The sequence below is a fragment of the Salmo salar genome, chromosome 06, assembly GCF_965601325.2.
Source record: "Salmo salar chromosome 06, fSalSal1, whole genome shotgun sequence".
NCBI lineage: Eukaryota > Metazoa > Chordata > Actinopteri > Salmoniformes > Salmonidae > Salmo > Salmo salar.
Genome location: NC_138296.1, coordinates 46,712,559 through 46,740,444, shown reverse-complemented (window position 1 = coordinate 46,740,444; position 27,886 = coordinate 46,712,559). Strand labels below are relative to the sequence as shown.

The 27,886-nt window shown below is 44.9% G+C and overlaps 1 protein-coding gene across 3 annotated transcripts; it reads left to right on the top strand.

Annotated features, from left to right (window-relative positions):
• Positions 1 to 24,543, top strand: LOC106607508 (F-box/LRR-repeat protein 19). 3 transcript variants are annotated; one of them, XM_014204515.3, is made up of 11 exons: positions 2 to 708; positions 6,658 to 6,843; positions 14,666 to 14,809; positions 15,000 to 15,086; positions 17,048 to 17,230; positions 17,919 to 17,951; positions 18,287 to 19,506; positions 19,740 to 19,903; positions 20,060 to 20,221; positions 20,497 to 20,718; positions 21,050 to 24,543. In XM_014204515.3, exons 2-11 carry the CDS (start codon positions 6,673 to 6,675, stop codon positions 21,205 to 21,207), a joined length of 2,544 nt encoding a protein of 847 aa, XP_014059990.2. In that variant the 5' UTR covers positions 2 to 708; positions 6,658 to 6,672; the 3' UTR covers positions 21,208 to 24,543. The 3 variants fall into 3 exon arrangements, with proteins under 3 accessions (XP_014059992.2, XP_014059990.2, XP_082832809.1); XM_014204517.3 differs by lacking the exon at positions 17,919 to 17,951 and having other exon boundaries at positions 1 to 708; XM_082976683.1 differs by lacking the exons at positions 2 to 708; positions 6,658 to 6,843 and adding an exon at positions 7,437 to 7,725.
• The last annotated feature ends 3,343 nt before the right edge of the window (positions 24,544 to 27,886 follow it).

Genomic DNA, 27,886 nt, shown 5'->3' with positions numbered 1-27,886 from the left:
ATTTATTAATTAATTTTTTTCTAGACAAAAATGGAGAACGATGGCCACATATCTTACCAATAGCATACGGACGATTAAACGTGTATTCGGATTAAAGTAGCAAGGTTGCTGACGAGCTAATAAAAAAACCACAAAACAAGAATCACACAATAGAAAACGAGAACAATAGCCACGCTCATCCGTCTATTCAGATTTTCTCTTTCATTTTGACTGGAATTTATAGGGAAACCCGCAGCAGACATTTAAGCTGCGAAAGAAGATATTTTTTAACAAAACGTTCTCTCTCGAAATCATGTGCCATTTTGCGTGTTTTGAAGACCTCAAGAACACGTTGGAAGACGTTTGAGAGACCAAGAAACAGGGATAGGGGTCAAAGAATGGAGTGAATGGCACAAAAAACGCTATGTGTTGCGTCTTGAAATGTATTGTTACATACCCATTCGGCAACCCTTTACATCTCTGCCTAATCTAGAGTAGACCGACAAGAAGGATAAATCTAGTTATCTTTCTAGCTACCATTATTACTGTAACAACATGGAACGCATGTGAACGTGCCATACGGGACCCAGAATCAGCAAGAAAGGCTACAGGAGAAAGAAACAAGGAAGCGATCCCCTAACAGCTAATATCAAACCTAGCTAGCTAACTGTTGGCTAATAATATTATTTCTAATGCGCGACCAAGGAGTATGCGACTCGATACCAAGAGGTTAGTAATTATAACAGTTTACCACTAAACTCACATATTCAATGTGATCAGGTATCTACTACATTATTTTTGCAAGATGCTGAGCAATATGAAAGAGGAAGAACATTGCAGGGAAGCGAATGGAGGAGAGATGACGGAGGACTGTGTGTAATCAATTGATCATTTTATTCATTGATATAACAATGCATTTTTTCAATGTTATTCATGTACAGCATCTTCACTACACAACATGTAGTGAACTAACTACGTACAGTAGCCAGTAAAGCAGCCACACTGGTTAGCTAGCTAACGTTAGTTGCTAAGTTATTGGCTGCGCATCTTCATTGTAGCTAGCTAACGTTAGCTAGTCATCCAATTCAATCTTGCGCTACAGGCCATAATGTGGGCAGCCATGTATCCTTACAGAATGGACAAGTAGCTCCCAACAAACAACATTGCTATGAAAAATTACAAGCATGTTTTATCAATATATGATTTGTGTGCTAAGTAAATGCTTGTTGTGGTTGTTAGGAAGCAGGCTAACAAGCTTGCTTGCCACAGCAGCTAGCAACACCAAGACTTGGTTGAATTATTTCTTGCCATCTCATTAATCAAACCCCAGTATTTACTGAATTATTGTCTATAAAACAAGTCGCTGGATGTAAGTTTACTGCACTATAACACATCCATTTAATGACTTGGCTTAATTGGCAAAGGTTCCTCTCCTCTAGGGAGGCACACAAATGACTGTTTTGATTTCACGAGAGCCTGGCTGGTACTAACGTCTATCTCAGTTCAGTTTCTGCAATATCACGCCTCTGTCCTTCCTTACCCTCTCTCCTTAGCCCCTCTTTGTGTGAGATGGAGAGAGACTGATACACTTGGTCCATGTTTGGCTCTAATTTATAACATCCTATATTATTCTCATCTCTGCTTTTCACCCCACAAGCCAGCTAGCTAGGTGTCAGTGCATTACTCTGTCTCATTATATTCCATACACATCTGTTTATCTACATTACTTCATGCAAAGTATAGCCTACAATTTAGGGTTGGGCTGATATATGATTATATCGTATATCGTGATATTTGACGATGATATATCAGGAAGTGCAAGACTATATATACTCTTTGATCTTTACAAATCAAAACTGTGCAGTTTTATCAGTTAGGCTGTATCAATATGTAAAAAATGAAGTCCAAATTAATTAACAGAGATAATTTAATGAGAATGCGACTAATATTGTAAATAAGCACACAAATTGAACAGTCTGGAATGATTTAGTCATTACAGCCCAAACGATTTTTGGATATTGCAATATTTGGAGTAGCATATTGTTGAAGAGGTCTTCTCAAATATGGCCCAACCCTACTACACATCTGATATGATATCAAATATAATTTTATTTGTCACATGCTTCATAAACAACAGGTGTAGACTAACAGTGGCATTGCAGAGACATAGAAAGTATAGAAATAATAGAAAAGTAATAAGATACCCAATAAGTAACGTTAACTTGGCTGTATACACGGGGTACCAGTAACGAGTTGATGTGCAGGGGTACAAGGTAATTGAGGTGTGTATATATATGTTCATATAACTAGAGATAGAGTGACTAGGCAACAGGATAGATAATAAACAGTAGCAGATGCATATGTGATGAACTATTTAGCAGTCTTATGGCTTGGGGTAGAAGCTGTTCGGGGTTCTGTTGGTTCCAGACTTGGTGCAGTGGTACCGCTTGCTGTGCCATAGCAGAGAGAACAGACAATTACTTGGGTGGCTGGAGTCTTTGAGAATTTGGAGGGCCTTCCTCTGACACTGCCTGGTATAGAGGTCCTGGATGGCAGGGAGCTTGGCCCCAGTCATGTAATGGGCTGGATGCATCACCCTCTGTAGCGCCTTGCAGACAGGTGCCAAGCAGTTGCCATACCAAGCGGTGATGCAGCCAGTCAAGATGCTCTCAATGGTGCAGTTGTAGAACTTTGAGGATCTTAGCGCCCATGCCAAATCTTTTCAGCCTCCTGAGGGGGAAGAGGCGTTGTCGTTCCCTCTTTGCGACTGTTGGTGTGTGTCGACCATGATAGATCCTTAGAGATGTGGAAACCGAGAAACTTGAAGCTTTCAACCCGTTCCACTACAGCCCTGTTGACGTGAATGGGGATGAGCTCGGCCCTCTGTTTCCTGTAGTCCACAATCAGCTCCTTTATCTTGCTGACTTTGAGGGAGAGGTTGTTGTCTATGCATCATACTGCCAGGTCTCAGACCTCCTCCCTATAAGCTTTCTCATTACTGTCGGTGATCAGGCCTACCATTGTTGTGTCGTCAGCAAACTTAATGATGGTTCTGAAGTCGTGTGTGGCTACACAGTCATGGGTAAACAGGGAGTACAGATGGGGACTAAGCATGCACCCCTGAGGGGCCCCCGTGTTGAGGGTCAGCTTGGCGGATATGTTGTTGCCTACCCTCACCACCTGGGGGTGGCCCATCAAGAATTCCAGGATCCAGTTGCAGGGGGAGGTGTTTAGTCCCAGGGTCCTTAGCTTAATAATGAGTTTGGTGGGCACTATGGTGTTGAACGCTGAGCTGTAGTCAATGAACAGCATTCTCACATATGTGTTCCTCTTGTCCAGGTGGGAGAGGGCAGTGTGGGTTGCTATAGAGATTGTCATATGTGGATCTGTTGGGGAGGCCTGCGAATTGGAGTGAGCCATGACGAGCCTGTCAAAGCATTTTATGGCTACAGATGTGAGTACTATGGGGATAGTCATTTAGAGAGGTTACCTTGGTGTTCTTGGGCACAGGGACTATGGTGGTCTGCTTGAAACATGTAAGTATAACAGACTGGGTCAGGGAGAGGTTCAACATTTCAGTGAAGACACTTGCCAGCTGGGCCTTGAATGTTAACCTGTTTTGAATGTCTTACTCACAACAGCTACAGAAGAGCTCACACAGTCGTCCGGAACAGCTGGTGCTCTCATGCATGGTTCAGTGTTGCTTGCTTCAAAGTGAGCATACAAGGCATTTAGCTCGTCTGGTAGGCTCGCACCACTGGGCAGCTCACGGCTGCATTTCCCTTTGTAATCCGTGATAGTTTAAAAGCCCTGCCACATCTGACGAGCATCAGAGCTGGTGAAGTAGCGTTCGATCTTAGTCCTGTATTGACGATTTCCCTGTTTCATGACTCGTCGGAGGTCGTAGTGGGATTTCTTATAAGCGTCCGGATTAGTGTCCTGCTTTTTGAAAGCAGCAGCTGTAGCCTTTCGCTCAGTGCGGACGTTGCCTGTAATCCATGGCTTCTGGTTGGAAATGTATGTACTGTCACTGTGGGGACGATGTCGTCGATGCACTTATTAATGAAGCCGGTGACTGATGTGGTGTACTCCTCAATGACATCGGAGGAATCCCGGAACATATTCCAGTCTGTGCTAGCGAAGGTCATGCTGGACGGGAGCAGATGACATGCATCCATTGAATGGCTGGTCTTTCAAATCCAGACACTGCATGCCGCAATGCCCCCTGTAGGTAAAATTATTTTTGGAAATATCCACCGAAGTCTAAAAAATACTTTTGAATTATTTCCGAAGAGAATCAGTTATCGTTGTGTATTACCTGTAACAGGCAAAATATGCCAAACCCTCGTGTAATTGTGGAGTAGATAGGCCTGTACAGTTCTGTTTCCTATAGGGTTTTAAATGAGCACTATGCCTTAAAGTACCATCCAGAGATTGTGGCACCAACATTAAACTTGGCCTCTTTTTTAAAGGTTCTAAAAACAGGAGAAATGGTAGCCTAATGCAGTTCATGCACTGGCTGAAGGTCCACAGAGACAGAGTTTGTGCCATCAGTGAGCACTTAATTTGAAACGCAGTTACTCAAAATCTGAAATTGTAAAAATATGTCCACGATCGAATGATGAATCATAGGACCATTAGATATTTCAAAGCCTATTCTCTCAGGCTAAAATATCTGTTTAGTTGCCCACGCAATGCAATTTGAACCTCCCCTTACCCCTCAACGTCCTCAGTCACTCATGATGCAATAATGATCTTCCTGACCAGTCTCTAGTTCTAGGCAGGAACCACATTATTGTTTTACAGAAGAGACGACCCAGGGCCTTAGCCACGGGCTCTTTGATCCTGGCCGTTTTGAGGAAATGTAGGATCACCTGTGTTAGTTGCTAGAGAGAAGGGGCGGGGCGAGATTTGTTTGTACAAGAAGTAAGTTCCCAAGGCTTTGTCTTCCAAGTTATGCAACTAGCTTGGGGCCTGTCACATGGGCTTAGGCTAAGAGTAAACCAATCCTATTTTCATTAGAGGCCATGGAATGCAGAGATTCCATACACTCCCAACAGTATTTGCCCTGTTGTATTTGATAACATGGGGGTAAGGAGCATATGCTATAGTTATAGCTTGTCAGCACTTATGGTGTATGTCTGAGGAGTAGTCTAGAGAGCAGACTGGCCTCCTGTTGCTCACTAGTGTTTGCACTGTCAGTCTTTCTCTCTCTCTTAAATGTCTATGAATGCACTGGCATGCGTGTTCAGTCTGTTCACTGAATAAGCTCTTGTCCCTTATCTCTTTACTTCTTTCTCTATCCTCTCTTTGGAGAACACCCCGGTTTGTGTATGTTCATGAACTGTTTGTCCTCTCTCCCATATGACATGAGGGGATTTTCAGATTGTGGTGCTTATCTGTATTTGCAGTGTATTTTTGTGCTAACCTGTCTAATTTTCTTCAGTTACTGCAGAATGGATGTCCGGATGTTAATTGTCTCCCGTTTTCCAGTTGACTGTAGTGCATGTAAAGTTTGTTGACCTCTCTCCTCAGTTAACTGCAGAGGCAATGTCAGACAGTATGTGCATATGGTATAGGCTGTAGCTGTATATGTAGTGCATAGGACTATCTTATGTACAGTGCATTTGGAAAGTATTCAGACCCCCTTCACCTTTTCTACATTTTGTTACATTAAAGCTTTATCCTAAAATTGATAAAATAGTTTTTCCCTGTCATCAATCTACACAAAATAGCCTTAATGACAAAGCATAAACAGGTTTTAGATATTTTTGCTAATTTATAAAAAAATGAAAACTGAAATATTACATTTTTCAGTACTTTGTTGAAGCACTTTTGGCAGCGATTAAAGCCTCGAGTCTTCTTGGGTATGACGATACAAGATTGGCACACCTGTTTTTGGGGAGTTTCTCCCATCCGCAGATCATCTCAAGCTCTGCCAGTTTGGATGGGGAGCGTTGCTGCACAGCTATTTTAAGGTCTTTCCAGAGATGTTCGTTCGGGCTCAAGTCCTGCCTTTGGCTGGGCCACTCAAGGACATTCATAAAATTGTCCCGAAGCCACTCCTGTGTTTTCTTGGCTGTGTGCTTAGGGTCATTGTCCTGTTGGAAGGTGAACATTCGCCCCAGTCTCAGGTCCTGAGTGATCTGGTGCAGGGTTTCACCAAGGATCTCTCCGTACTTGGCTGTGTTCATCTTTCCCTCGTTCTTGACTAGTCTCCCAGTCCCTGCCGCTGAAAAACATCCCTACAGGATGATGCTGCCACCACCATGCTTCGCCATAGGGATGGTACCAGGTTTCCTCCAGAAATGACACTTGGCATTCAGAGTTCAATCTTGGTTTCATCAGGCTAGAGAATCTTGTTTCTCATGGTCCTAGAGTCCTTTAGGTACTCAAGGATGATCAAGGGAAACAGGATGCACCTGAGCTCAATTTCAAGTCTCATAGCAAAGGTTCTGAATACTTAAGTAAATAAGGTATTTCTGTTTTCTGTGAAGATGTAACTTTTTTTAGTTTTAGAATAAGATTGTAACGTAATAAAATGGGGGTCTGAATATTTTCCGAATGCGCTGTGTACATTTGTGTTTACCTGTATCTCTTTTTTTCTCTCCAGAGAGGAGGTCTGGCTGTTGGCATCTAGTATACATTTGTATTGACCTGTTTCTCTCCTCTCCCCAGTTGACTGCAGAGGGGATGTCAGGCAGTAAGGCTCTGGGAGGGGCACGGCGGCGGCGGACGCGGTGCCGGCGCTGTCAGGCCTGCATGCGGACCGAGTGCGGCGAGTGCCACTTCTGCAAGGACATGAAAAAGTTTGGCGGGCCTGGAAGGATGAAGCAGTCCTGTCTGCTCCGACAGTGCACAGCGGTAAGTTAGAACACACACTAGTGATGGGGGGAGAAATCGATATAGTTACATATTAGGATATTATTTTTGAGGTTGTAGGGTTTTTACAATATTATTTTTGCGCTAGTTGGCTGTACCTGCACCAAAATTCCAGTATTTTTCCTTCATAGTTTGTTCTCCATCTTCTTTTTAAATAGGCAGCCAATTTGTTTTCAGCAAGTTTTTATTTCCATGACTGATCAAAACATCTCATGGCTCTCTCTTGTCCCTCTGCCGTAGACATATGGTAAACAATATGTTTTAACATCGCAATAAAATCACAACTGGCAGCTTCATTAAATAGTACACGCAAAACACCAGTCTCAATGTCAACAGTGAAGAGGCGACTCCAGGATGCTGGCCTTCTAGGCAGAGTTGCAAAGGAAAAGCCATATCTCAGACTGGCCAATAAAAAGATTAAGATGGGCAAAAGAACACAGAAACTGAACAGAGGAAAATTGGGGGGGAAAAAAAGTGTTATGGACAGACAAATCTAAGTTTGAGGTGTTCGGATCACAGTGAAGAACATTCGTGAGACGCAGACAAAATCAAAAGATGCTGGAGGCAATGTGATGGTCTGGGGGTGCTTTGGTGGTGGTAAAGTGGGAGATTTGTAAAGGGTTAAAGGGATCTTGAAGAGGGAAGGCTATCACTCCATTTGGAACACCATGCCATACCCTGTGGACGGCGCTTAATTGGAGCCAATTTCCTCCTACTACAGGACAATGACCCAAAGCACAGCTCCAAACTATGCAAGAACTATTTGGGGAAGAAGCAGTCAGCTGGTATTCTGTCTATAATGGAGTAGCCAGCGCAGTCACCGGATCTCAACTTGAGCTGTTGTGGGAGCAGCTTGACTGAATGGTACGTAAGAAGTGCTCATGTAACAGTATAGCTTCCGTCCCTCTCCTCGCCCCAACCTGGGCTTGAACCAGGGACCCTCTGCACACATCAACATCTGACACCCACGAAGCATCGTTACCCATCGCGCCACAAAAGCCGCGGCCCTTGCAAAGCAAGGGGAACAACTACTTCAGGTCTCAGAGCGAGTGACATCACCCGATTGAAACGCTATTTGCGCGCACCACCGCTAACTAACTAGCCATTTCACATCGGTTACACCCATCAAGCCAATCCATCTTGTGGGAGGTGCTTCAGGAAGCATGGGGTGAAATCATTTTCTAGATAGGCTGTAACATCTGACAATAATTTTTGGAACATGCACAGTACATACAGTGCATTAGGAAAGTATTCAGATCCCTTTTTCCACATTGTTACGTTACAGCCTTATTCTAAATCGTTAATGATTTTTTTATTTATTTAATCCAATCTACACACAATGCCTCATAATGACGCCAGGACAGCGGAGTCAATCACCACCTTCCGGAGACACCTGAAACCCCACCTCTTTAAGGAATACCTGGGATAGGATTAAGTAATCCTTCTAACCCCAAGACTCCTAGAGCTGGCTGCCCGGCCAAACCGAGCAATCGGGGGAGAAGGGCCATGGTCAGGTAGGTGACCAAGAACGCGATGGCTACTCTGACAGAGCTCCAGAGTTCCTATGTGGAGATGGGAGAACCTTCCAGAAGGACAACCATCTATGCAGCACTCCACCAATAAGGCCTTTATGATAGAGTGGCCAGACTGAAGCCACTCCTCAGTAAAAGGCACATGAAAGCCCGCTTGGAGTTTGCCAAAAGGCACCTAAAGACTCTGACCATGAGAAACAAGATTCAACTCTTTGGCCTGAATGTCAAGTGTCACATCTGGAGGAAACCTGGCACCATCCCGATGGTGAAGCATGGTGGTGGCAGCATCATGCTGTGGGGATGTTTTTCAGCAGCAGGGACTGGGAGACTAGTTGGGATCGAGGGAAAGATGAACGGAGCAAAGTACAGAGAGATCCTTGATGAAAACCTGCTCCAGAGCGCTCAGGACCTCAGACTGGGACGACGGTTCACCTTCCAATAGGACAACGACCATAAGCACACAGTCAAGACAACGCATGAGTGGCTTTGGGACATGTCTCTGCATATCCTTGAGTGGCCCAGCCAGAGCCCGGACTTGAACCCGATCTAACTTCTCTGGAGAGATGTGAAAATGGCTGTGCAGCGACGCTTCCCATCCAACCTGACAGCGCTTGAGAGTAGAATGTGAGAAACTCCCCAAATACAGGTGTGCCAAGCTTGTGCGTCATACCCAAGAAGACGCGATGCTGTAATCGCTGCCAAAGGTGCTTCAACAAAGTACTGAGTAACGGGTCTGAATTCGTATGTATATGTTATTTCCGTTTATTTATACATTTGAAAAAAATTCAAAAAACCTGTATTTGCTTTGTCAATATGGGGTATTGTGTGTAGATTTAGGGAGGGGGAAAAACAATTGAATACATTTTAGAATAAGGTTGTAACGTTTCAAAATGTGGAAAAAGGGGTCTGAATACTTTCCGAATGGACGGTATACTTGCTTCTGTCGTTTTCAATGTATAATGATATTTGATTGGCATCTGGTATATAGAGCACATTACATAGCCTAATTAACCTCGGTAACACATATTGTAATTTATCCACGCAAGACTGAAGTTAAGGTTGTTTTTTCTGTTACACAAACCCTCCACCCTGCCAAACAATAAACATGTGAAGAAGGGAGTCTCCACATACACTGCTAACATGTTTTGACCCGCATCTTTTCCCGAATGTGAAAGGACGAGCTTTTGGCATATCCCTCACACTCATTGAGATCCCATCTAAACAGAAACCACAGTTTAGACTGGAATATAAACTCATGTTATTTATGGTACACAATTGATTGACATAACCCATTGACTACAGTTACAGTACCTTCAGAAAATATTCATACTCCTTGATTTACATAAATATGCACACCCATTTCACACTCCAAATTGAGCCCAGGTGCATTTCCTTTGATCATCCTTGATGTCACTACAACTTGATTGGACTCCACCTGTGGCCAATTAAATTGTTTGGACATGATTTAGAAAAACACCTGTCCTAATATAAGGTCCCACAGTTTACAGTGCATGTCGGAGCAGAAACTACCATGAAATCTGAGGAACTGTCTGTAGATCTCCGAGATAGAATTGTAATGAGGCATACAGTGGCAAGAAAAAGTTTGAACCCTTGGATTTTAATAACTTGTTGACCCTCCTTTTGGCAGCAATAACCTCAACCAAACATTTTCAGTAGTTGCGGATCAGACCTGCACAAAGGTCAGGAAGAATTTTGGACCATTCCTCTTTACAAAACTGTTTCAGTTCAGCAACATTCTTGGATGTCTGGTGTGAACTAGGATTCTTCTTAACCTCATTGAGCATTCTGCGCTGTGCTCTTGCAGTCATCTTTGCAGGACGGCCACTCCTAGGGAGTAGCAACAGTGCTTAACTTTATCCATTTAGACAATTTGTCCTATCGTGGACTGATGAAAATCAAATCAAGGCTTTTAGAGATACTTTTATAACCCTTTCCAGCGTTATGCAAGTCAACAATTCTTAATCTTAGGTCTTCTGAGACATCTTTTGTTCGAGGCATGGTTCATATCAGGCAATGCTTCTTGTGAATAGCAAACTCAAACTTTGTGAGTGTTTTTTATAGGGCTAGGCAGCTCTAACCAACATCTCTAATCTCGTCTCATTGATTGGACTCCAATTAGCTTTTGGAGAAGTCATTAGCCTAGGGGTTCAAATACGTACATACTTTTTCTAACCTACACTGTGAATGTTTAAATGATGTATTCAATATAGACAAGAAAAATACAAGAATTTGTGTGTTATTAGTTTAAGCACACTGTCTATTGTTGTGACTTAAATGAAGATGGGGCGGCAGATAGCCATGTGTTTAGAGCGTTGGGCCAGTAACCAAAAAGTTGCTAGATCAAATCCCTAAGCTGACAAGGTAAAAATCTGTCGCTATCCCCTTAACAAGGCAGATCAAATTTGATGACCAATTTATGCAGAAATCCAGGTAATTCCAAAGGGTTCACATACTTTTTCTTGCCACTGTATATCTGAGGAAGGGTATAAAATAATTTATAGTGTGTTGAAAGTTTCCAAGCGCACGTTGGTCTCAAAAATATGGAACTTCCCAGACTCTGCCTAGAGGTGGCCCTCCGACCAAACTGAGCAACCAGGCAAGAAGGACCTTGGTCAGGGAGGTGACCAAAGAACCCAATGACCACTCTGACAGAACTAGAATGTCCCTTGGATGAGATGGGAGAACCTGCCAGAAGGAAAGCAGTCTTAGATGTGCTTTTGTATGTATGCCAGTGGGTATGCTGTATATATATTTTTTTTATTGATTCTATGGAACCAACCCAAGACTCCCTGGAAAACATTGGCAGGCAATTGTTACTGAGTGGACAATCCTGGCTAAATAAATAAAATGAAGTAAAAAATAAGTTTCTACAGCACTTCACCAATCTGGGCTTTATGGGAGAGTGGCCAAACGGAAGCCACTCCTGAGAAATAGGCAGATGACGGCACACCTGGAGTTTGCAAAAAGGCTCTGAGATCATGAGGCAAAATATTCTGTTGTCTGATGAGAGAAATACTTTACTCTTAGGTCTGAATGCAAAGTGCTATGTCTGGAGAAAACCAGGCACTGCTCATCACCTGTCTAACGCCTTACCTACCGTGAAGCATGGTGGTGGCAGCCTCATGGTATGTGGATGCTTTTTAGCGGCAGGGACTGGTAAGGGTGGGAACAATAAGTGGAGCCAAATGCAGACAAATAAGAACTTGCTTCAGAGTGCAAATTACCTTAACTGGGGCGAAGATTAACGTTCCAACAGGACAATAACCCCAAGCATACGACCTGGGCAACACTGGAATGGCTCGAGAACAAGAATGTGAAGTCCTTGAGTGGCCCAGCCAAAGCCCAGACTTAAATCCCATTTGAAAATCTGTAGAAAGACTTGAAGATTGCTGTTCATCGCTAATATGTATCTAATTTAAAAGAGCTTGAGAAAATCTGAAAGGAAGAATGTGCAAAGCTGATACGGACATACCCAAGACGACTCAAAGCTGTAATCGACGCCAAATGTGCTTCTATTGACTCGGGTGTCAATACTTATGTAAATTAGATTTATGTAGAAAAAGTAATATAAATTAGCAACATTATACTGAAAACATGCTTTCACTTTTTCATTATGTTGTATTGTGTGTAGATGGGTGAGAGAGAAATCTTGGAAGTCAAGGGGAATTAATATACTGCTCAAAAAAATAAAGGGAACACTAAAATAACACATCCAAGATCTGAATGAATGAAATAATGTTATTAAATACTTTTTTCTTTACATAGTTGAATGTGCTGACAACAAAATCGCACAAAAATAATCAATGGAAATCCAATTTATCAACCCATGGAGGTCTGGATTTGGAGTCACACTCAAAATTAAAGTGGAAAACCACACTACAGGCTGATCCAACTTTGATGTAATGTCCTTAAAACAAGTCAAAATGAGGCTCAGTAGTGTGTGTGGCCTCCACGTGCCTGTATGACCTCCCTACAACGCCTGGGCATGCTCCTGATGAGGTGGCGGATGGTCTCCTGAGGGATCTCCTCCCAGACCTGGACTAAAGCATCCGCCAACTCCTGGACTGTGTGGTGCAACGTGGCGTTGGTGGATGGAGCGAGACATGATGTCCCAGATGTGCTCAACTGGATTCAGGTCTGGGGAACGGGCGGGCCAGTCCATAGCATCAATGCCTTCCTCTTGCAGGAATTGCTGACACACTCCAGCCACATGAAGTCTAGCATTGTCTTGCATTAGGAGGAACCCAGGGCCAACCGCACCAGCATATGGTCTCACAAGGGGTCTGAGGATCTCATCTCGGTACCTAATGGCAGTCAGGCTACCTCTGGCGAGCACATGGAGGGCTGTGCGGCCCCCCAAAGAAATGCCACCCCACACCATGACTGGCCCACCGCCAAACCGGTCATGCTGGAGGATGTTGCAGGCAGCAGAACGTTCTCCACGGCGTCTCCAGACTCTGTCACATGTGCTCAGTGTGAACCTGCTTTCATCTGTGAAGAGCACAGGGCGCCAGTGGCGAATTTGCCAATCTTGGTGTTCTCTGGCAAATGCCGAACGTCCTGCACGGTGTTGGGCTGTAAGCTCAACCCCCACCTGTGGACGTCGGGCCCTCATACCACCCTCATGGAGTCTGTTTCTGACTGTTTGAGCAGACACATGCACATTTGTGGCCTGCTGGAGGTCATTTTGCAGGGCTCTGGCAGTGCTCCTCCTTGCACAAAGGTGGAGGTAGCGGTCCTGCTGCTGGGTTGTTGCCCTCCTACGGCCTCCTCCACGTCTCCTGATGTACTGGCCTGTCTCCTGGTAGCGCCTCCATGCTCCGGACACTACGCTGACATACACCGCAAACCTTCTTGCCACAGCTTGCATTGATGTGCCATCCTGGATGAGCTACACTACCTGAGCCACTTGTGTGGGTTGTAGACTCCGTCTCATGCTACCACTAGAGTGAAAGCACCGCCAGCATTCAAAAGTGACCAAAACATCAGCCAGGAAGCATAGGAACTGGGAAGTGGTCTGTGGTCACCACTTGCAGAACCACTCCTTTATTGGGGGTGTCTTACTAATTGCCTATAATTTACACCCGTTGTCTATTCCATTTGCACAACAGCATGTGAAATGTGTTGCTTCCTAAGTGGACAGTTTGATTTCACAGAAGTGTGATTGACTTGGAGTTACATTATGTTGTTTAAGTGTTCCCTTTATTTTTTAGAGCAGTGTACTTTCTGAAGGCACTGTATGACATACAACATGTCAACTGTTTGCTGCAAATCGGCCCCTCTGGTTTAGAAAAAGCTGTTTCATAATGTGATTGTCATCAAAATAGAGTAGTCATCCCCTGCATGAAAATGGATAAGCTTGTTAGAATGCCTTTAGTGATTTAAGGGGTGATTCTTTTTTTTTTATTGATTGGTTTGCGAATGCCTCAAATGGCATAGATGGCTGGTAGCTTAGATGTGGGAAATGTGATGTGTTTCCTTGGTAACTGAGCACATTGTTACTTGGGTGTTTGTTTTTTTGGAGGGTAGCAATTTGCTTTGAACAGTTAATCTCCTAGCTATCCGTCTAGAAAACATATCTTGTGGGGAAGGAAAGAAATTCGGTTGCATGGCTACGGAGATACTAATCCACAGAATCTGTGCAGATTTAAGACCTACTCTCATCTCATATTAATGCCTAATCATTTGTCAATGGATCTAGGCTAGATTCTGTTGGCCTCATATTTTTTTGGCTTGATAAGTGCGTAATTTTCACCTCAGTTCAGTTTATTTTTTTGATCCTGTCAAAATTCCACTGTTGGCAGGTTAATGAAAATGTTGAGCTGGACAACTGGGGTAATGTGTCACAGAAAATAAACCTAATAAAAACAGTGCTCTGTCCCTGTGCTTCTGAAAAGCACTCCAAAAACCGCTAAACTAAATTTAATGCATTTGCTTTCATCCACACACTCTCAGTTAGCTAGGTCCTCATAAGAGCAGCAGGTGTCCAATATTTTTTTCAGTTTGGATACATAATAAACATACCATCCATAGTGAATGAATACATAGTTACAGCTCCAACTCTGAGCCCTCTATCCTGAATGGGCCCATATATAATATTTGATTTATTTACATATACACATTATATTGGTTACGCACATACAATATTTGATTTATATTGAATAAATACAGGCCTACATTCCACACCTAATGTGTATATATCGTTTAACATGGTTATATAACGTGTTATGTTTTTATTTTCTTCCTTGCAGCCTGTGTTACCCCACACAGCAGTGTGCTTCTCGTGTGGGGAGGCGGGGAAGGAGGACACAGTGGACACAGAAGAAGAGAAGTTTAGCCTCTCTCTGATGGAGTGTACCATCTGCAACGAGATCATCCACCCCAGCTGCCTCAAGGTGGGGCCAGACCCTCCATGTGTATGGCCGGCTGTCATAGCTGGAGAAGTAGAGTGTGTCTCTCTCTCTCACACACACAATCTTCCATTCATACTGTCCTAAGTGAAATGTCTGCTCTGTCTAGTATTGGTTACATACATTTATTGATTGAATGATTGTGATTTCGTTGTTTATTTTCTCCAACCTACAGATGGGTAAAGCAGAAGGCATCATAAACGATGAAATTCCGAATTGTTGGGAGTGTCCAAAATGCCACAAGGAAGGCAAGACCAGTAAGGTGAGAACTGTGACTGGGAACACTGGTCTGTCAGGCTCTGCTGATAAAACGAAACCAGAGGGTGACAAAGGACATCTATGATTGTATGGATTAAACAATAATGGTTGATAAGATAGGAGGATTGATTTGGAATGGAACACGTTGTGTAAATAAGCTCTTAAATTAGAATATAATTTTGTGTTTCATTGACCCTATCCCCATTTCATATACTGAAGTAGGCTATAGTAGGGATGGCAGGTAGCCTAGTGGTTGGAGCGTTTGGCCAGTAACCGAAAGGTTGCTAGATCGAATCCCCGAGCTGCCATGGTACAAATCTGTCGTTCTACCCCTGAACAAGGCAGTTAACCCGCTGTTCTTAGGCCGTCATTGTAAATAAGAATTTCTTCTTAACTGACTTGCCAAGTTAAGTAAAATATTACATGGAGTGCATTTGGAAAGTATTCAGAACCCTTGACTTTTTCCACATTTTGGTACGCCTCATTCTAAAATGGATTACAATGTTTTTTTCCCCCTTCAATCTATACACAATACCCTGTAATGACAAAGCAAATACAGGTTTTTAGAAATCTTTGCAAATGTATTAAAAAATAAAAACGTAAATATCGCATTTACATAAGTATTCAGACCCTTTACTCAGTACTTTGTTGAAACACTTTTGGCAGTGATTACAGCCTCGTCTTCTTAGGTATGATGCTACAAGCTTGGCACACCTGTATTTGGGGAGTTTCTCCCATTCTTCTCTGCAGATCCGCTCAAGCTCTGCCAGGCTGGATGGGGAGTGTCGCTGCACAGCTATTTTCAGGTCTCTCCAGAGATGTTGAATTGGGTTCAAGTCCGGGTTCTGGCTGGGCCACTCAAGGACATTCAGAAACTTGTCCCGAAGCCACTCCTGTGTTTTCTTGGCTGTGCGCTTAGGGTCGTTGTCCTGTTGAAATGTGAACCTTCGTCCCAGTCTCAAGGTCCTGAGCGCTCTGGAGCAGGTTTTCACCAAGGATCTCTCCGTACTTTTCTCTGTTCATCTTTCCCTCAATCCTGACTAGTCTCCCAGTCCCTGCCACTGAAAAATATCCCCACAGCATGATGCTGCCACCACCATGCTTCACTATAGGGATGGTGCCAGGTTTCCTCCAGATGTGACGCTTGGCATTCAGGCCAAAGAGTTGAATCTTGGTTTCATCAGACCAGAGAATCTTGTTTCTCATGGTCTGAGAGTCTTTTAGGTGCCTTTTGGCAAATTCCAAGCGGGCTGTCATGTGCCTTTTACTGAGGAGTGGCTTCCGTCTGGCCACTGTATTATAAAGGTGGAGTGCTGCAGATGTGGTTGTCCTTCTGGAAGGTTCTCTCATCTCCATAGATGAGCTCTGTCAGAGTGACCATCAGGTTCTTGGTCACCTCCATGACCATGGCCCTTCTCCCCCCGATTGCTCAGTTTGGCCGGGCGGCCAGCTGTAAGAAGATTCTTGGTGGTTCCACACTTCTTCCATTTAAGAATGATGGCCAGTGGGTTCTTGGGGACCTTCAATGCTGCAGAATCTTTTTTGGTCCCTTCCCCAGATCTGTACCTCGACACAATCCTGTCTCGAAGCTCTATGGACAATCCCTTCAACCTCATGGCTTGGTTTTTGCTCTGACATGTAGTATCAACTGTGGGACCTTGTGTGCCTTTCCAAATCATGTTCAATTAATTTAATTTGTAGAAACATCTCAAGGATGATCAGTGGAAACAGGATGCACCTGAGCTCAATTAGAAGTTATTTTCTTTTTTTAAATTTGCCAAAATGTCTAAACCTGTTTTCGCATTGTCATTATGGGGTAGATTATGTGTAGATTGAGGATAAAAAAAATTTACATTTTAAAATAAGGCTTTAACGTAACAAAGTGGAAAAAGGAAATTGGTCTGAATACATTCCGAATACACAGTACATATTCTTAAATCCTCTTCCCCTTTCTCCACACATCAGGACGGGGGTGATGGCTCAGGGAAGAGGCGGATGGACAACGGGGAGGTAGGCCGATGGAAGCTAACGGACGATCCTCCGCCCACCAAAAAGAAACCCCCCTCTTTAGAAGACGGGGGGCGGCAGGACGGTCACAAGAGAAAGAAGGAGAAGGAGCTTCCTCAGGACAGCGGCCCCAAAAAGAAGGTTGGAAGATCTTTGCAGTGTTGCAGTATGCAAATATTTAGCATGCACACTGAGTATACCAAACATTAGGAACACCTTCTTAATATTGAGTTGCATACCCCCCTTTTGCCCTCAGAACAGCCTCAATTCGTCAGGGCATGGACTCTAAAAGGGGCAGAAAGCATTCCACGGGGATGCTGGCCCATGTTGACCCCAATGCTTCCCACAGTTGTGTCAAGTTGGCTGGATGTCTTTTGGGTCGTGGACCATTCTTGATACACATGGGAAACTGTGTGTATCAACGCTATTGTGAAAAACCCAGCAGCGCTGCGGTTCTTGACACAAATCGGTGGTGCTGGTACCTAGTACCATACCCCGTTCAAAAGCACTTAAATATTTTGTCTTGCCCATTCACCCTCTGAATGGCACACACACTATTCATGTCTTAATTGTCTCAAGGCTTAAAAATACTTATTTAACCTGTTCCCCCCCTTTCATCTACACTGATTTTGAAGTGGATTTAACAAGTGACATCAATAAGGGATCATAGCTTTCACCTGGATTCATCTGGTCAGTCTGTCATGGAAAGTGCAGGTGTCCTTAATGTTTTGTATACTCAGTGTATCGTTGCTTAGAGGCCTACTAGTTGTGACCAGTTGCTATGAACGCAGCTTGCCAACTCTTGTCTCTGTCTGACCTTCTCACTCAGATGAAAGGGGCACATGAAAAACGCTTGAAAAAGGTAAATCTTCATATGAAGATGAAGTTTTAAGCTCCGTCATAAAGCATATGGTAACTAAGAGCTAGATTCAATCTGTATCGCGGTAGATCCCCGTAAAAAAAAAAAAGAAGAAAGGTGATTTCTGATTGAGCCGACATCTGCAGTGTTTACCGTGAATGCAGTCTTCGCGATTTCGGGAACATTGCCTTAGAATTTCAATCGAGCGATAACGCGGATCTTCCGGGATACGGACTGAATCCATCTCTTAGTTGAGTTAGTTATATTTCTCAATGGTAAAGGTTAGGGTTCATGCTCCTCTGTCACTCTCTTCACTAACGTTATCCCTCCCATGACAGAAACAGAAGCCTAACGTGTCAGAGACCGCAGAGTCCAATGGGCCCAACTCCTCCACCGGAGGCGGCCAGGGTTCCGGAGGGGGTTCCAACTCCACGCAGTCCCCCACCTCCATGGCCAGCCAGGACCAGCGCTCACACCACCGCGAGAAATTGGAGCGCTTCAAGCGCATGTGTCAGCTCCTTGAGCGTGTCCGCGAGTCCAGCTCATCGAGCTCGTCTAGTTCCGAGTCCGACTCGGAGTCCGACTCTGACTCGCCTTCCGGTTCAGATGGCCGCCGCGGCTCTGAACCCTCCTCCCCCGTACCCGTCGCTTATAGCAACAGTGCAAGGGAGCGCAACCGGGAAAGGGACAGGGAGAGGGACAGGAGGCTGGCGGAGCTGGGCTTCAGTGCCAGTGAGGACTCTGAGGGAAGTGTTAAGGAGGAGGAGGAGGAGGCGGTGGAGGAGCAGGTTGTGGGAGACAAGCCTCGGCGTAGGGGGGAGGGACCTCCACGGGGCCGCAAGGGGCTCACGACGGACGGGAATGACGAGGAGAGCGGGGAGAGGAGTCGGAAGTCTACCCCATTGCCTCCACCCTCCCCTCTCTCCTCCACTCAGCCTCCACCTTCCTCCGGCCATGGCCCCTCGCCAGGTTCCGAGGGCTTCTCCGGTAAGCGCAGCAATGGCTCTGAGACGCGCAATGGACGGACAAGGGCGGGGGTGAGGGACCGGGAGACTCAGGAGAAGGAGAACGCCAACAACAGTGGCGGCTCGGTGGCCAACCACCGACACGGAACTGGCAAAGGCAACAAGGGCAACAAGATCCGTAGCAACAAGCAAACAGGGTCCCAACCAACGTCGAGGAACAGTAGCAACTCTTCCGCTTCTACTGCCACTACCACATCCAACGGGGGAGGGGGGGGGCTGCTGGGCCCAGGCAGCAACTCCTCAGGGGGCATGTCAGCCCTCGCCGCCTCACCCCGTTCACAGCCGTCCCGGATGGCTCCACGCTCGCAGATGATGAAACGCAGCCCCCCTGCTGTGCCCTCGCCTCCCCGGCCTGTTCAGATGGAGCGGCACTTGGTGCGGCCACCGCCCGCCTGCCCCGAGCCCCACTGCCTGCCCCTGGACAGCGGCTCCTCCCATGTGATGCCCCGCGACGTCTGGCTCCGCGTCTTCCAGCACCTCAGCCAGAGGGAGCTGTGCGTCTGCATGAGGGTCTGTCGGACATGGAGCCGGTGGTAAGTCTAGACAAAAGGTTCAGATGTGGTCAGCATCCGGTTGGGCTGGAAGAGCGTGGTTCAACACACATTTGTTTGGACTACTAAGAAATGCATCTTTGATGTTGAGAACAATAGAAAACCATCCCTGAAAGGATATTCATTGACTGCAGTGTCTCAAATTTTGTGGCGTACAGTAGACCAGACTTTCTTTTGTTCTCATCCCAGTCTTTTATTTTCTCTTGCTCTCTCAGGTGCTGTGATAAGAGATTGTGGACTCAGATTGACCTCAGCCGGCAGCGCTCCATCACCCCTCCTATGCTGAGTGGTATAATCCGCAGGCAACCAGTCTCCCTTAACCTGGGCTATACCAACATCTCGAAGAAGCAGCTCATGTGGCTCATCAACCGTCTACAAGGTATCTTGTGTTCATTCAACACCTCTGCCTCCCTACTACATATTTTTTCCATCAATATAGCCTGATCGTGTCTTATTGTAGTTGGGCTGTCGTCACCGTATTGCTAGTCTGCCTCAGGGATTACGCTAACTCCTGGCCTTCCGCTTTCTCTCCCAGGTCTCCTGGAGCTGAATGTGTCGGGCTGTCCCTGGTCCTCTGTGTCGGCCCTGTGTCAGGCTGCTTGTCCCTGCCTGCGTCTGCTCGACCTCAGCCGGGTAGAAGACATGAAGGACTCGCACCTGAGGGAGCTACTGGCGCCCCCTACTGACACTCGGACAGGTTAGTGACAAGTCACTCACATGATTGATTAGCCATCCATAACCTGCAATACATTATGGAAGGGAAGATGCCATGTTGTGTTCATTGGATAGACTTGATATCACAAATGCCAATCTGTGCTGTAATGTACTGTTTAATTTCACTGTACTGTCATGCTTGTTTCCAGTGAATGTTGTTGCAAGTGAACAACCACTCACTCTTCATAAGCATGATAAACACACAGACTGAATCTTAAAAGTCCTGTAACATATTTTGCTTTGTTCTTGGTCAAAAAGCTCATGGAGAGAGCAGAGGGGGGAGGTTCCAGAACGTAACGGAGCTGCGATTGGCCGGGCTGGACTTGACAGATGTCACGTCCCGCCTGTTGGTGCGCTACCTGCCCCACTTGACCAAGCTGGACCTGAGTCAGTGTGGCAACATCACGGACCAGACTATCCACACACTGACCTCCCCCATGTCTCCACTGAAGGACAGCCTCACCCACCTCAACCTGGCAGGTAAAGACTACACAGTAGACTCACTAGCCCCAAATACACCAAGGTAGGTACCCTGTTTTTTTCTTTTTTGTGTATTTGAGTATTCCAGGTTCAGACCACTAATGAGCAGGGGGATCTGCTCCAGATAATGACCTCTTCTTCCCTCTGAGATGTTTAATCATGCTAAAGTAGCAACATACAGAGATACTTGTTCTCTTATTTCCCAACAATATCAACCTGGCTCCTGATTCAAATATTTAAACCAGGTCTACTCATGGAAGTGTTGCAGTCATTGTGGTTATGTAGGTTGACCGTTGGTTGTTAACCTCCTGTTGTTTCCTCCTGTCCGCAGGCTGTGTGAAGGTGACGGAGCAGTGCCTGCCCCTGTTGCGCCGCTGTGCCTCCCTACAGAGCGCTGACCTGCGCTCCTGCACCTTGCTCACCCCCGATGTCTGTCAGCTCCTCTCCTTCCCTTGCCCTGACGATAGAGTGCTGCTCAAGAACAGCTAAGGGCCTGCGACGCCCTCCTCCCACCACCTCCCCCCCCCCCACATCAACCACCGCCACACTACAGAGAGATAAGCGAACGAGAGGGACCCTGCGATGTGGGCAGTGAGCTAGCCACTGAGGGAAAAGGACATGGAGTGGGAGCCACGAAAGAGAAAGGGGGATTAGAGAAAGAGAACCATAGACCTTTGCCTACATTTCTCTGGATTGACTTGTTTGTGAACGGACATCATTGAAAATGTTTCAGCATGTACATATTCAATATCTGTACAATGGGTGTGTGTATATAAATGTAGTTTACTGTAAATTATCCACTCTCCGCCCCTTACCTCCCTCCTACCCTCACACCAACCATGGCACACATTATCCAGCTGACATGTGTAAAGGCACTGCACTGCGCCGCCGTCTTCAACTAGCATCATTTGCACTCCATAATTAAAAGCTGATGAACGAATCAATTTCCTATTTCGTGGCGTCAGACTACGAAGAATGTACCCAATGCCAGAGGCTGTGCCCCATCAGAAGCCGTTTAATGTACAGACGGATGCTGGGCTGGTGTTTGTGTGTGTGTCTTTAAGTATGTGTGAGAGATGTAAACAGTGTTAATGTGACAATTGGAGCGAGAAAGAGACGGAGATATGACCTGTGTCTGTTTCCTTCACCACTAAGCTCTCTGCTGCCCTCAATCTTTCAGGGGGGTAAGGACATTCAAGGTCCTACATATCCTGTTCAATGGCCGAGAGCCACTAGAGCCCAAAACTCCTAGCCCCGACCACAACCTCTTCCCGCCCAACGTGCCATTCTTATGGGGTCTGTCCATCCTTGTGAATCTGATTGTCCTACTCTGTACCCTGGACAGCCCTTCCCATCACACTGTCTCTGCTGCCATGGCCCTTTTGCAGCTTATGCTGCCCACCGTCTGTGCTGTGTGCGTACATTATGCAGAGAGCTGGACCTTGCTGTGCCCGACTGCAATGAACCATGCTTACCGTACTGTTCCATACCAGACCTGGGATTCGTCAAGGCCCCTTTTATTCCCTGCTTCACGATGCCTGGCTGATGTAACATTATCTTGTATATGTGCAGACTGGTTCAGTCTAGATCACGATCGCACGAACTTAGAAGTGAATGACTGACACGTTTTGAGTACGAATTGGGAAAACTGTCAAACTGAGACCGTCCGATGCACTGCGCTCGCTGCTCCACGTGGCAGGGGGGATTAAAATTAAGGCTGACCCTGGTTGGACTTCTGCCTCAGATGTGAGGGACTTTGACATGAAAACCCAATTCTGGGGAAATATTCAGTGTCCACATGCTGCTTATCTTCCAAAGCCAAGAACATCCCAGCCCATCCAACCTGCATCGCAATGTCATTACCTTAAGGTCTTGTAGGATGAGGGTTTGACTCAGTTGCAGCATTAACCCCCAAATAATTTCTCCATTAGGGTTACCCCTGTGCATGCTGGGTTTTGACTCTAATCACAAATCCAGTGCAGTATTTCTTTTTTTTATTCAGTCAACTTTTTTAACCAGTCCACTCTCAATCCAGTTCAGAGGCCAACGTCAACAGTCAGGGTGAGCAGGAAAAGGAACAACTATCATCATTAATATGGATGTTACCGGTTGAAACCAGGATGTACAGGAGGTTGTTCAGACCAGAATGTACAGGAGGTTGTTCAGACCAGAGCCTAAGCTGTATTGAATTTGGTTGAGAGGGAATTGAAGACTTTATAGCTGTATTGAATTAACATAAGCAGTATTTGACATGCGTAAACTGTATTCAGCTGAATCGGGATGCATTGGACCAGTTCAAACAGCTGTCGGACTGATAGGGCCAGTTCATTCAGTATTGGACTGGACAGCACTTTGTCCTGCAATGCTGGACTCAACCATGCCAGGTTGGGTCAAGTGTTTCCCTTGTCTGTCTGTTTCTCCTCCTTCTATAGCGGTTGTCCACTTCCTGAGCCATGTTGATCTGTATTTGTGCTTCAGTGCCACAGTGGATCTTGCTGCTGTGTGCTATCTGGAGCTAAACCCCACCAACTCTAGGCGGGTTGGTGGACAGTCTTGAGCCTCAATCTGTAATTCTCATCTAAATCATGTGTTTCCATATCCTTTCAACTATTCTGTTAGACTTTCAGTGATTCCATCCTCATCGGTTCTGTTTCAATACCATTATTAGAAGTCAAATCAGCTTCCTTTGGGTGTACATGTAGGGCTAGAGACCTGCCAAGTAACTATTGAGCCACTAGACAAATGGTAGTTGTCCCATTGCATTGTTGTACAACTGACTAGGTATCCCCCTTTCCCTAAAAGGTTGGTTTCATCTTTACCCAGTTGTGTATTCTAAATCGTTTCCAGTGTTCCTGTGTGAATTTATAGACTTGCGTACAAAGCATTGGTACCAAGATTGCACTAACTGATCGATCATAAGACAATTTAGGAGGGAACACTGAGCTATAGTGTGCTTTATTACCCTGAAAGGGGTAAATGTTAAAACAGGTCAAATTAAAAAACAGCCAAATCATGAACCTCAAACTTGATTCAAAAATAGGACTAATTAGCTGTCCATGCTAGTTACCATTTACCTGGGTAGTCCAGTGTGTTTCAATGTTAGCTCAGGTTGAGTCCTACTTTAGATCATAGATGAAAGTCATTGTTTGCCACTAAGCTATGCTGCTTACAGAGCTGAGCTTACCACATAGCAATTTGGCTTACAGCGAAGCAAATGTCCAATATATGGTGGAAAATTGCCTTCTGCCATACACACTCATCTGAATCAATATTTAAATTTTCATAGACAATGGGTCAGTTTTCAAAAAATGTTTACTTCCATCAGTAATGTGGGGTTGTTACTACTCCTTGTCATCCAGTATGTTCTAGCATGAGAAAGCATATCAAAAGTTAAACTGACAACCACTTTCAGAGAAAATAAACGGGTGGTGGTTCATCGGAATTGATCCGGTAGTCGATAAGGAAATTATTCCAGACTCAAATCTGTCATTCTCACCCCCATCCTGATCCCAACATCCCAGCCTAGTCAAGTTGACTCAGACTTGACCCCTAGATTGTACAGTCTTGTCTCTACCAAACTGTACCAGAGCGAAGCACTGGATCAACGTTGTCATCACCTCTTGCCAAAATTCCTGCTTTGTTGAGAAGGGGCATTTTATCAATTTTCGTTTTGCTCTTGTTTATTTGTTCATTGTTTCTTCCATTGTGTTGATCAAAATGAGAAAGAAAAGTAGAACGATGTGAAAAAGAGAAACTCAAGGCAGCTACTTACGAGTGACTACTGTAAAATGACTAACTAAATAAAAGACAGTGGGGTGGTTTTTACACTGTGTGGCCTCTGCTGATTTCTCAGATCTTACATTCAGTTATGTTGCCTACATAGCAGCGCACTCTTAGTCCACTTTCAATGGAACACCGTTTGGGTCTTTGCGTGTCAAAGACACGTCAAATAAGCTTGACCTGAATATGACTGCACATCACGTAACTTAACACGTTCATTCATGTAGTTATTACACATTGATTACACTATCACTCATATTTCATTTGTCACGATTCATCGATACGTATGCCATGATGCTGATAAAGTTGTCTCGTGCACCTACAGTGCTAGATAACTATATAGCTTGGTGTCATTTAAAATGACCCTAATTTATAAGACAGCTCATATTTGATTAATGGTGGTCAGACCCATCTGTGAAGCTAGCCACAAGAAGGAATTGCCACCAAAGTGGACTTTGCGCTTAGCCTTAAATAAAAGTACGTCTGACAGTGATGCAAATGAATACAAATAGTAGAATAGATCATGCTAAACGAGGTTGAAAAGTTATATAAAATCAACAAGACTGTTGAAATCACACTGGATGTACTGTACTTTAGAATTGCATTGGGGGCATACTTATTTCACTATACAGACTTACCCCATGTCATTGATCCACAATCCATATGTATCAGTCTACTCCGTGACAAATCAAATGGTATTCGTCATGTGCCGAATACAACCGGTGTAGACCTTAGTGAAATGCTTACTTACAAGCCCTTAACTAACAATGCAGTTAAGAAAATACCAACAACAAAGAGATAACAAATAATTATAGCGCAGAAGTAAATAACAATAGCGGGGCTATATACAGCGGGTACCAGTACAGAGCCAATGTACGGGGGCACTGGTGTCGAGGTAATTGAGGTAATATGTACATGTACGTAGAGTTATTAAAGTGACTATGCATAGATAATAACAGAGTAGCAGCAGCGTAGAAGAGGGTGGGGGCAATGCAAATAGTCTGGGAAGCCATTTAATTATATGTTCAGGAGTCTTATGGCTTGGGGGTAGAAGCTGTTTAGAAGCCTCTTGGACCTAGACTTGGCACTCCGGTACCGCTTGCCGTGCGGTAGCAGAGAGAACAGTCTATGACTAGGGTGGCTGGAGTCTTTGACAATTTTTAGTGCCTTCCTCTGACACCCCCTGGTATAGAGGTCCTGGATGGCAGGAATCTTGGCCCTGGTGATGTACTGGGCCGTACACACTACCCTCTGTAGTGCCTTGTGGTCAGAGGCAGAGCAATTGCCATACCAGGCAGTGATGCAACCCGTCAGTATGCGCTTGATGGTGCAGCTGTAAAACCTTTTGAGGATCTGAGGACCCATGCCAAATCTTTTCAGTCTCCTGAGGGGGAATAGGTTTTGTCGTGCCCTCTTCACGACTGTCTTGGTGTGCTTGGACCATGTTAGTTTGTTGGTGATGTGGACGCTAAGGAACTTGAAGCTCTCAACCTGCTCCACTACAGCCCCGTTGATGAGAATGGGGGCGAGCTCGGCCCTCTTTTTCCTGTAGTCCATGATCATCTCCTTTGTCTTGATCACGTTGAGAGGGTGTTGTCCTGGCACCACACGGTCAGGTCTCTAACCTCCTCATTATAGGCAGTCTTGTCGGTGATCAGGCCTACCACTGTTGTGTCATCAGCAAACGTAATGATGGTGTTGGAGTCATGCAGTCATGAGTGAACAGGGAGTACAGGAGGGGACTGAGCACACACCCCTGAGGGGCCCCCGTGTTGAGGATCAGTGTGGCGGATGTGTTACCTACCCTTACCACCTGGGGGCGGCCCATCAGGAAGTCCAGGATCCAGTTGCAGAGGGATGTGTTTAGTCCCAAGGTTCTTAGCTTAGTGATGAGCTTTGAGGGCACTATGGTGTTGAATACTGAGCTGTAGTCAATGAATAGCATTCTCACATGGGTGTTCCTTTTGTCCAGGTGTGAAAGGGCAGTGTGGAGTGCAATAGAGATTGCATCATCTGTGGATCTGTTGGTGTGGTATGTGTTGGAGTGTTGGAGCCGGTGTAGTACGATTCGATCTTAGTCCTGTATTGACGCTTTGCCTGTTTGATGGTTTGTCGGAGGGCATAGTGGGATTTCTTATAAGCTTCCGGGTTAGAGTTCCGCTTTCAGCTCTACCCTTTAGCTCAGTGCGACACCCAGAGAACATTAGCGTAGTATCTCTTATTGCAGGACTCTGAAATAACTGTGAATTGAGCCACATGTATTGTCAACCCATGTGTTTTGAACACTATTCCCGAGGAAAAATGTGTGGATGTTTAGGAGTTTGATAACTCGGAGGAGGACGTTGGGGAAAAAATATATTGGGTATTGAGTAGACTGATACCCCATTTAATTGATCCCCAATCCTTGGGTAAAGCTGTACTGTGTAATATGAATGATACCCCATTTCATTGCTTCACATTCCAACCTTGTTTAACATTATCTAGACTAAATATGGCATGATTCCACCAATTGTAACCTTCTGCATCACTTTCAAATAGGTACTTTTATTTTTAAGACAAACCGCACATTCCACTATTGTGCCTAATCCTTATTGTGGCTAGCTTCACAACACAACCCGGTCCGGTCGAGCATCACTAGACAGATTAAGCTAGCTGGCTGCTTATAACGTTAGCTTTGGGCAACAGGGTTAAGTAGCTGGCTAGCTATTTATTTTCATGAACTGAAGTTGAATTTTAATAGGCGAACAACAAGTGGCTACCTAGATAATACTTACAAGGATTCCTAAATCATTACTAAGAATAATGAAAATGACAGCAGTTTCTACTGGTCATTGTTTTCAGGCTGGTTGTATTGGTGCTAGCTAGGTACCAAGCTAAAGCTGGCTAGCTACCCCAGAAGTTGCGGTCGAACAAATAATGCTTTATTGCCAAAGCGGTATTGTAAACACATCGTTAGTGGCAGTTGTTTGCTGACTTTTTTTGTACAGCTTTGACAGTGCTACTGATAGTAGTAGTGGTGGCGCTTGGCTTGCACGTGTAAATTCAGAACACACAACATTCTATAATACAACTGTTATTTGACGTGTCAAATTAAAAGCGTATTTAATGCGTAAAATAGTGTTATTTGACGTGCATCTTTTTTTGACACGCAAAGACCCAATCGGCGTTCCATAAAATGTAGCTGCTATCAGTTAGTGTACAGGTGCACAAACCGACTGTCACAGGGCAGCTGTGACAAATCAACCAAGACTATCACTGACCAAATCAAAAGTGCCCTGGATGGCAGGCTAATGGACGATTTATTTGAACTTTGAACAATTATTATTATTATTATTATTACACTCTTCCATGGCTTATTTCCATCACGTTCATTGGAAATTAAAAGTTA

What these genes read in the sequence shown, in the direction of transcription:
- LOC106607508 (XM_014204515.3), top strand. Translation starts at nt 6,673, where the DNA reads ATGTCAGGCAGTAAGGCTCTGGGAGGGGCACGGCGGCGGCGGACGCGG. An exon ending in CCCTACTGACACTCGGACAG is followed by an intron (nt 20,222 to 20,496) that starts GTTAGTGACAAG and finishes TTGGTCAAAAAG; the next exon opens with CTCATGGAGAGAGCAGAGGG. An exon ending in CACCCACCTCAACCTGGCAG is followed by an intron (nt 20,719 to 21,049) that starts GTAAAGACTACA and finishes TCCTGTCCGCAG; the next exon opens with GCTGTGTGAAGGTGACGGAG.